General features: G+C 38.5%; 1 protein-coding gene across 1 annotated transcript; it reads left to right on the forward strand.

Annotated features, from left to right (window-relative positions):
* The first annotated feature begins 64 nt into the window (after nt 1–64).
* On the forward strand, nt 65–7516 carry LOC144442666 (trimethyllysine dioxygenase, mitochondrial-like). The gene is made up of 7 exons (XM_078132044.1): nt 65–201; nt 928–1234; nt 1596–1717; nt 1832–2085; nt 2558–2706; nt 5415–5645; nt 6712–7516. Exons 2-7 carry the CDS (start codon nt 933–935, stop codon nt 7010–7012), a joined length of 1359 nt encoding a protein of 452 aa, XP_077988170.1. The 5' UTR covers nt 65–201; nt 928–932; the 3' UTR covers nt 7013–7516.
* Nucleotides 7517–11072: the final 3556 nt, after the last annotated feature.

Below are 11072 nucleotides of genomic sequence, written 5' to 3' on the forward strand. Positions count from 1 at the left end.
TGACTGAGGGGGCATTACCAAGTGTCATGCTGGTGCTTATTGGCTGGGGCACTCCTAGAGTAGATAAGCCGTTATAGGCGCTCTTTCAACAACACAAAGGACCCAGGGCCTGGAAGGTCATGAAAGGTGTGCAAGGGCGCCACCGGCGACATGTTTTAGGAACAGACCAAGTTTATCAGAATACTTAGTGTCCGACAAAAGGTAACCTTGTATATCATTACATACAAATAATCTAGTTCGTTGTTTATCATGTCAATGCATAGTTACGATAACGACATCTATATATCACTACCAGACTCATGGTAAACAAAATAACTGTTTGAATCGTGCATATATTATATAGGTTTTTCATATTGTGTTTGTCAGTTTTGTGATCATCAGGTCTTTGTTAGTTCTAAACTTGAACTCGGTCAATAGATTCAAACACAGGCATTGCTTTGAAAAACTATCGATGTGGTGGGATCTTACTTCCGGGAGGGTGTGGTATTCGGGTGTGGGTAATGGGTACGTGTCGTACGTGCATTCAAAGATGTGAGTTAAACCTCTACATAATGCTTTAAAAATCAAGACTCAAAAATCTACACGAGTCGAAAAAGGGGACCAAAACCGCGTTACATACGTAATACCTTTCATGGGAGTAACCCCCCCCCCCCCACAATCTTACTACAGAAAAAATCCCCGTCTCTGGTGGCCTAAATTTGAACAAGTCCCCGAGGAGGGTCATATTTTAGAGAAAGGAAATTGAGGGAGGTTCACATATTTTGGCACAACGGACTAGGGGGGGGGGGCACATTTTATGCCACAGAATTAGAACGGGGTTAAGTTCCCCGCCCCCTTGTAATTACCGAAGGCTCCCTTAGTATATAATTAACACTTTCCCCTGCTTAATCGATTTCTAAAAAAAATAATCTTTATCTTCATTTCTAGTTAAAATGTTACTGTTAACGCGTTCGTTATGTGGTCTTAGAAGACTTTATTCCGAGAAAAACAAACACGTTTTCCATCGTCTACAGCTGTTGCATCATTCAGCTAATTCATGTACTGAATCCACTTTAAAGACAAGTGTGCCATTTTGTGGTCGTTCATCACCTGTGTATTCCCGACGCCTTCACACTATGACTGGACCTTCAAGTCCAAATGCTGTCAAAGTGGTGTTGAAAGATAACCATATAATGATTATGAAAGATAAACAAATTATACCACTCAGTAACCCATGGTTACGGGATCATTGTAGGTAAGATATCGTAACATAGTATCGTTATTGCCTGGCTTGTCATATTATTGTTTGTTTACCATTTTTTGATCACTTTGGAATTAAATATCATTGTTGGTCAGATATAAGCTTAGGCATTTCAGTATCAATGTACCGGTTTCAAACAGGTTTTTAAAAAAATTATCTTTTTTCTTTCTCGAATCGAAGGCGCCCCGACAAGGCGTTTCTTACAGGCTACTCTCAGTACAGTGCGAAGACTGCACATATCTAAATCCTATGACTTCTTCGCTTTACATGTAAGAACTCCATTCTTTGCCAATATGACAATGAACGTGATATCATAATTGACAGAAAGTGTTCCTCATAATTCCCCTTTCTACAGATGCGAAGTGTGTTATGACAAGGAAACGGAGCAAAGAAACTGTGAGAGTCTGAATGTAGATATGACTCCACGAAAAGTGAACACGAAGACATCAATGAAAGGAAAACAACTAGTGATATACTGTAAGTTGCCAATTAATAAATATACAAAATACTTATTTGTTTATTTCATGTCATTAAATTGTTATTCCAAATTTGCACATACCCATCGTTTCTTTTATGATTATTTCATGAAAGGGTCGGATGGGCATGAGTCCACATTCAACCTTGATTGGTTGCTGGATGTTTTTAACCCTGTCATGGACCAATCACAAAAGAGCAAAGCTGTAAAACTATGGGATTTGAAGACAATTCGAACTATGATGCCAACGGCTGTCAGTTTTCGTGAGTACCTAAGAGACGACGATATTCTCAGACTAGTTCTAAAGAATTTATTCACCTATGGTCTTGCGTTCGTCAACGATGTACCTGTAACGGTGGAGGATTCGGAGGTAAGTGTGAGGAGGGTGTGCGAGGTGATTGTGTACCTCGTACTGGTAGTCACCTCGCAAACGGTAAAACTCAAACTAAAGACCATAAAACCGTCGTTCATCGAAATCATCAACTTACTCCAGAATTCGTGAAAAATTGCCATTTTCTAAATAGATTTATCACAAATTTCATCCTACGACTTGCAAACGGTCATTTCTTTCGTAAAAACGTAAAGGTGAAGCTGTTTTCTCTTCAAATAACACTAGGAGGAACAGAGTGACTTTCATACCGTGGCCGAAAACGACAAATTTATCTTCTGTTATCGCTCTCCTGTTTCAACATCTCTCTTCTGTTTGATAAATCGCTACTTTCAGCTTAGTCTGTCATTTTTAATAGGCTCATCGAAAATTCATAATGTGATTATATTAGATCATGATGTGATTTTATTCTAAGCAAGTATTTATCCGTTTCAAATATTTATTCAAATACCAGAAAGTTGTCCAAAGGATTGGTTTTTTGAGGGAAACAGTTTGGGGCAAGTCGTTTCTTATAACAGCTAATTTTACATACCAAGATAAAGCCTATACCAACGAAATGCAGCCAGCCCATACTGACGGAACTTATCTAAATGAACCCCCCGCGTAAGTATGTTTCACTGTATAACCCCCTGTGGGTAAGTATGTTTCAATGTATAAACCCCGGGGTTGCCATGTTTCATTTTATCATCCCAGAGTAAATATCTCACTGTATCACCCCCTGCAGGTAAGTATGTTTCAATGTATCACCCCCGGGGTTGCCATGTTTCATTTTATGATCCCAGAGTAAATATGTCTCACTGTATCACCCCCTGCAGATAAGTATGTTTCAATGTATCACCCCCAGGGTTGCCATGTTTTATTTTATCATCCCAGAGTAAATATGTTTCACTGTGTCACCCCCGGGTACGGTACGTATATCTTACTTTTTCACCACACAATCTCCAGGTCGATAATAGTTTTACCATATAAGGCATGCTGATATCATGTATTATTGCCCCTATATGGACGTTGCGCGTAAGGATAGAATGGTCTTATACCTGCCGTGAGCGGCAATAATATCCCTTCCCGAGTATGCGATATGCATGCTTTTTAAGGGGGGTGTACCAAGTGAACATGTATATAGTGGGAGGTGCACAATATTTTTTTTTACTTCACAATTTTTAACCATTTAGTGTAACAAAAGTTAAGAGTTAGTTTATCTTGTGAAAATCACGATCTAGCCGAGGTAATACTTTTTCTTGCACATTGTTCACGGGCAATATAAGTCTCCTGCCTTACCAGAATCCCAATTGCATGTATATATTGAGTCTTTTTTCACCATTTTGACGGAGCAATATCATTGACGTTCAATGTCAAATCAAAACATAATAAGACTATTGTTTGGTATATATGGCAAGAGTGTACTATAGTATTTTCCCGTTTTTTGAAATGAGACCAAAACGTGTCTTGTAGTTATTCACTGGAGACCAATCGTCTACATTTTTAAAAAGGGGAAAGGACCTAAGGAAACATTAGAACCACTAGAACTATACCATTCACCATTCACCATTCACATATTTGCCCCAACCGGTAGAAATCCTGCACTTTTTACGGTATTTTGTTTTAAGTCTAACTATGAAAAAGATCTCTTATGTGAGATCGAAAGGTCGGTGTAATTTGTATAAAGAATATATTTTATCAGAAACTAGAGTTGATTCCTTCATACCCACTACCATATTCCCCCCTCAAGTCCTGTTTCTGTATACAACAACTGGTGTTCATCTGTAGTTCGACTGATACTTGTTCTCTTTCATACTCACTACCATATACTGCCCTCAAGTCCTGTTTCTGTATACAACAACTGGTGTTCATCTGTAGTTCGACTGATACTTGTTCTCTTTCATACCCACTACCATATTCCCCTCAAGTCTTGTTTCTGTATACAACAACTGGTGTTCATCTGTAGTTGGACTGATACTTGTTCTCTTTCATACCCACTACCATATTCCCCTCAAGTCTTGTTTCTGTTTACAACAACTGGTGTTCATCTGTAGTTCGACTGATACTTGTTCTCTTTCATACCTACTACCATATACTGCCCTCAAGTCCTGTTTCTGTATACAATAACTGGTGTTCATCTGCAGTTGGACTGATACTTGTTCTCTTTCATACTCACTACCATATACTGCCCTCAAGTCCTGTTTCTGTATACAATAACTGGTGTTCATCTGCAGTTGGACTGATACTTGTTCTCTTTCATACTCACTACCATATACTGCCCTCAAGTCCTGTTTCTGTATACAACAACTGGTGTTCATCTGTAGTTCGACTGATACTGGTTCTCTTTCATACCCACTACCATATACTGCCCTCAAGTCCTGTTTCTGTATACAATAACTGGTGTTCATCTGCAGTTGGACTGATACTTGTTCTCTTTCATACTCACTACCATATACTGTCCTCAAGTCCTGTTTCTGTATACAACAACTGGTGTTCATCTGTAGTTCGACTGATACTTGTTCTCTTTCATACTCACTACCATATACTGCCCTCAAGTCCTGTTTCTGTATACAACAACTGGTGTTCATCTGTAGTTCGACTGATACTTGTTCTCTTTCATACCCACTACCATATTCCCCTCAAGTCCTGTTTCTGTATACAACAACTGGTGTTCATCTGTAGTTCGACTGATACTTGTTCTCTTTCATACCCACTACCATATTCCCCTCAAGTCCTGTTTCTGTATACAACAACTGGTGTTCATCTGTAGTTCGACTGATACTTGTTCTCTTTCATACTCACTACCATATACTGCCCTCAAGTCCTGTTTCTGTATACAACAACTGGTGTTCATCTGGAGTTGGACTGATACTTGTTCTCTTTCATACCCACTACCATATACTGCCCTCAAGTCCTGTTTCTGTATACAACAACTGGTGTTCATCTGCAGTTGGACTGATACTTGTTCTCTTTCACACTCACTACCATATACTGCCCTCAAGTCCTGTTTCTGTATACAACAACTGGTGTTCATCTGCAGTTGGACTGATACTTGTTCTCTTTCATACTCACTACCATATACTGCCCTCAAGTCCTGTTTCTGTATACAACAACTGGTGTTCATCTGTAGTTCGACTGATACTTGTTCTCTTTCATACCCACTACCATATACTGCCCTCAAGTCCTGTTTCTGTATACAATAACTGGTGTTCATCTGTAGTTGGACTGATACTTGCTCTGCTTACAAACCCCACTCCATTGAACAAAATACAATTTCCTTATTGTAATCTTTGTGCGATCGTTCTGATAATATTATCTGTTTTTGTCTACAGATCGCTTGCATTCCATTGTTTTGGTCATGATGGTGATGGCGGAAATAGTTTAATAGTTGATGGTTTCAATGTTGCTGAAAAACTTCAACAAAGTCACCCTGAATATTACCAAGTATTGAGTGAGGTCTCCCTTCGTCATGACAAAATTTTAAAAGATAGAAAAATACACACAACAGGGACAGGACCTATATTACAACATTGCCCTGTCACCAATCAACTTATGTACATCAGGTAAGACGCTGTAGTCAATGACTTCTATGATGGACACCCAAACGAGTATAATTTAAGGATTGGGGATAGGGAGATTGGGCTGGGGGGGGGGGGAGGTGCGAGGAGGGAGGCATGAAAATTCTGATGGTCTGAATTCTTTGACCACAACATTTTTCCTCAGCCCCCCCCCCCCCCGATGGCTAATGACAGAGAATGGCTCATGCAATTCCAGTAGTCTACTTCCAGACAGGGAGAGTATTACGTGTTAAAGACTCCATGATGTCTGGAAGTAATTTGGGTTGCTACAATTCCAGTGACCCAAATTACTTAGTTATGACCATTCAAATTGTCATATATTTTTTTCTGTTGATATTGTTTAACTGTTATATGGTATGAAGTTCAGGTAAGGACGACCAATATATTTAAAAATGTCTTAAATAATGACGTCAAAATACGAGACTTTTTATTAGTAACCCTGTCAGGAGAGATTGTCTTTATAGTAAAGTCATACGTCCCAAAGAAAATAAGTCAATATTTAGTAGACTATGTGACCATGTTGATATCTTGATACACAATGATTCATGTTACGTTGTGGTCAGCATTATGATAACTTTATGCATTAGCCTGCATGTATCACGGACTTACAAGATACATTTGGAGTCATGATGGGTGAATGGTTAGCGTGACCGGCTTGGAATCTACAGGTTGCAGGTTCGAGCCCCGTCGCAGCCTGCTGTTTGTTTCTGAGTGGTTAAAGTCCTTGATTTGAACCACGACTGTGCCTCAGTCAACCCAGCTGTATAACTAGGGACCTGGTAGGATGTAGGTTGCAATGTGAAGGCTTTAATCCTATGGCTGCAATGGATTGTATGCTCCCCAGGGAGGATTTCAATTGCACACTTTTGTGAAACAAATTAAGTAAACAACGTGATCTATTTTACTGTTTGTACTCTACTTACTTCGCCATAATATATTTAAATTGATACTTGGAAACAAAGTACTGTAATATGGAATTAGAAAACCTGTAACAGGACTCGTATAATCAACCAGGCATGACACAAATTGTAATTTCTTGTTATTTCATTAGATATGGCCCTTTCTATAGATCACTGATTGATACCAATGGAGTGGACTTGGATCTCTTTTACAACGCGTTGTCAAAGTTTTCAAAGGAACTCGCTTCACCTGACAACGTTTTATGGACTAAGTTACATCCGGGTACTGTCTGTATTATGGACAACTGGAGACTGCTCCATGGCAGATCGTCGTTCACTGGTCGTAGAAGTTTGTGGGGTTGTTTTCTGCAGAGAGACGAACTGAATAGTAAATACAGAACCATGCTGGATCACACCTCAGACCACCAAACAAGTCTGAGATCTGAGGTCTAAGATCATACCTACTTTTAGACGTACTTTTGACATTAAAAAATAGTTCGCATTTGGGTAATTTGAACAACAAACTCTCCATCGGGAACATTATCCGTGGGTAGTATTGTATAGTTATGATATTAATTATTTTTATCTGAAGCTAATATAATAAGACCTCCGAATTTATTAATATCTATGTTCTGCGCATGTCTGCTGACTCCCATGATACAACGCTTGTCCCTGATAAGGACCTCCACAGAACAATGACTAATTATTTAATTCAGGTATTGTTATTCGTGGGTTTGAGTGTGAACAAAATTGTAAAGCCAAAACGTCAAATTTATACCATTTAATAATAACTTGTTCAGATTGGTAAAAGACATGGTTTGAGCATGTTGAGTGAACCACGTAAACGTTACACGGAAGACCGATTCATTGAAGGGGTGGGCGGTGTGGTACATCATTCATAATAACAATATTTATGATTCATTGCCGACTTCAATGTTTTTTTTATACACTGATGGTCCTGAATAAAAAGATTAGCAAGCTTGCCAAAGTGTGTGATAGTAAAGTTCAGTATATGAATACAAATATGTTTATGTCAACTTATAACCAGTACATGAAATGGTTTCTCCCGGACAAAGTTTTATGACTCCACCCGTGGTGCTACGCCACTGTTCTAATAAACCAGAAAGGCCTAAGTTTGCGGCGACATCAGTTACAATACAAACATGTGGCTTGGTAATAGTCGATCGAACTCTCAATATTGCGCACTAATTATTTTTATAACAGTGTAACCAACAATACATTATACTAAGCATGTCAGTCAGGGCCTTGGACCTCGATTAGTTCAGAAAGAACTACTGTCCTTGGTCCTCACCAGAATTTTATTTTGTCCCTAGACGTTGTATTTTTTCTTTCTCTTTCATTTCTATATAATCATTCAATATCTGTATAAACTATATAAGTTCTGGTGAAATAGATTTCAATTCAATTCAATTAAATTCAATTAGCTGGCAACATCAGTCGTTTGCTGTCCGGGAAATTAGTGCGATGACTGTAGCTGGAAGCTGTTGTCAGATTTGTAATTTTCTAATCGTTCTTTTGTCCAGCAACAGACACCAGTAAGGTAAAGAAAAATGTTTATCATGTCTACATCGGGTATATTTCGAAGGTCCTCCGTCCAACTTTCAATGTTTCCGCTGTCGATTAGTTCTATCTTTTGATGCCCGACATCCACTATTCGTCTCCACTTCCGTTCTCTCAGAAAATCATCACTTTCCACTGTTTCAAGACCAAGGTTGACAGCATTTCTGGCAATATCTAGTAGATTTAGAAATACTAATTTTCCGCTCTTTTATGAATCCACGAAGTTCTTTTACGCCCATTTTGTTGACAGCTTCATACATGCATGGCCATACTATTAGATGCCATGACGAAAATTCTGTCCCTCACTTTGTCAGATATGGTGCGCCCTCTCGCGATACTTTCCTGCGAAACTACCGGAAGTTCGATATTACCGGCATACGCCGGTTGTGTGCATAGGTAATAAGTCTTTTAGAATTACAATAAACGGTTAATAATGACAAAGGAAAGTGGTAGCTTTGAAACAATGCTTATGCAAATAGTATTTCCCATAATTAACTGAATACGCTCACGTTTCGACCAAATCCAAGGATCAGGAGGGCTAGTGGACCTTGTTTTCTTTTTTTCGATTCCTTACTCGTGATCTGTGACATAAAGTAAGTACTTGTGATTACGGTATAGTGTAGAAGACTCACTCGCAGTATACTGACTTCACCACATTGTCCCAATCTGATTAAAATCCGATGTAGATGTCGGCTAATCGTGCATTGCTATCTTACCATCGTTATTTAGCTTGAATTGACCTTCGTAGTAGATGTTTACGTTTTTAGCCTGATCGCCTCCTCTACGAATGTTTTCTGGTGCTATTTTAACATATCAAGGTAGTTATAATACGAGGTGTAGTGTTTTGAGCTGGTCACCAAATTTTTTTCCTACTTCTCAGTGGCTGCCAACATTTTTTCTCGAAAATCCTCCACCCCACCCCGAAATCAAATGGTGTACCCCTAACTATGACCATAGGCGTTGGAGAGACACACCCATGCTGTAAGGGGAGAACCATTTGATTTCAGGGGGGGGGGTATGGAGGATTTTGAGAAAAATAAATTGTTTCCAGGTGAACCAGAAAAAAACATTTGATCATGTAATGGCTTGAGAAAAAAAAATTATCATAACAGATAGAAGTGAAAAAAAAAATTGTCACAATGCACCAGAAATGAGCAAATTTGGAAACCTTATTCTCATGTATTAAATTTTATGTTTTAAATTAATTTCAGCAGCAAAAATAGTATTAAAGATAATTTTCAAAAATGTCAAGATGACTTTTGACAGTATAGGCATATGGATGAGACACGGATCAGAAATTACTATAATAGGTTTAAATCTGAGAAGAAATTCAGTTGACTGTAACGTATATTCCATTCACTTACAACTAAGTGATTTAGATGTTCCCAACTGTAAGTGGTGATTGTACAGAAGAAACTTCATAGCACTGAATAAAGTCAATTTAGGTTTAACAGCTATATATAAAATACACTAAATCTGACCTTCATTTAATAATTATTTCTTCAAATTGTTAAAGATTCATCTTTGGAATAATAATTAAAAAAATGATCATTAGTCTGAACAAATATTTGCTTATTTTACTGGCTCTTAAAAAATACACCAATTAAAACCAAAATATTTTCTTGTCGAAGCCCTAAAATGGACATCGGTTTGAAAAATATTTTGTCAATTCTCACTGTGGTTGCTTCTTGGGGATCCTAAAGTGGTGAATCCATGTATATTTAATGTCTCTTTTAATTTGGCATTATTAATTGTATTTGTAAGTGATTAAATGATACATGTGAAATAACATATTTGAAAACAATCCCAGATCTTAGAAGTATGTATGTATGTATGTATGTATGTATGTATGTATGTATGTATGTATGTATGTATGTATGTATGTATGTATGTATGTATGTATGTATGTATGTATGTATGTATGCATGCATGCATGCATGCATGTATGTATGTATGAACTGCCCCTTGGGAAAATGTTGATAATAATGTTTTGATTTCGCGTACTTTATCACTGTGCCATATTAACATTTAAACCCCGGCCCACCGCTGGTGGAGGGTCTATGACCCACTAACCACTTAGCATTTCCCATAATGCACCAAATATACACGACTACTACACAAAGCAGGGTTACTGCCTTTCAAAAGCGTTAACTGTAACATAAGGTAAGCATTTCACATTACAAGACTTGCAGTTTGAACTTGAAAACGTGCGCCTCGGAAGTTTTATTCCTCTCTTCCTTTCTTTCTGCACCTTTTGACTTGTGCCACACACAGGCAAGGAAAAGTATTGCAGGAATAGTGGTTGGGGCTGGCCCATCAGTTTAGGACATATGAAAAATAGAAAATATATACGTTTGGCACGGAAAAACCCAACCGACATCCCATACAGGACCATAGACAGGGAAGCTATCTGTGTAGTCGACACCGCACACAGGACCATAGAAAAAAGGGACAGTATCTGTGACAGGACATATTTATCGTGATGACCTTGACATGTTCCGACGTTGTTTATGACCCATCGTTAGGCTTTCTTTTTCTTCAACCCATGTGCAGTTAGGGGCGAGGTCAACGGTTCAAAGATAAAAACAAATTCTCTTACTGTGGGGGGTGGGGGTGGGGGTTTGAGCCATTGTGAATTATTTTTCTTTGAAATATTTAAACAAGGGGAGAGCAATGTTTTAGAGAAAAGAAATTGAGGGAGGGTCGCTTTTTAGCAAAACAGACTCGGAGGAGGGTAACATTTTCTGCCACAGATCGGGCTTGATCCTCCACCTGACCCCCCCCCGCCTTGTAATTACTGAAGGTTATCTAATGAGGTTTTTTTTCTTTCTCATATCAGTTGCCTCATACAAGTATGAATGAATTACAACAACAACCAAAGACTCGCGTTATGCTGTGGTGCCAAGTAAGTTCAAGATCAACGGTTTTCGAA

Source organism: Glandiceps talaboti, chromosome 11 (assembly GCF_964340395.1).
Source record: "Glandiceps talaboti chromosome 11, keGlaTala1.1, whole genome shotgun sequence".
In the NCBI taxonomy this organism is placed as follows: Eukaryota; Metazoa; Hemichordata; class Enteropneusta; family Spengelidae; genus Glandiceps; species Glandiceps talaboti.

Excerpts from the sequence above, each read along its gene's own strand:
- LOC144442666 (XM_078132044.1), top strand. The coding sequence starts at position 933 with ATGTTACTGTTAACGCGTTCGTTATGTGGTCTTAGAAGACTTTATTCC. Across the intron at positions 1,235-1,595 it reads TGGTTACGGGATCATTGTAG|ATGCGAAGTGTGTTATGACA; the intron begins GTAAGATATCGT and ends CCCTTTCTACAG. Across the intron at positions 1,718-1,831 it reads AAAACAACTAGTGATATACT|GGTCGGATGGGCATGAGTCC; the intron begins GTAAGTTGCCAA and ends ATTTCATGAAAG.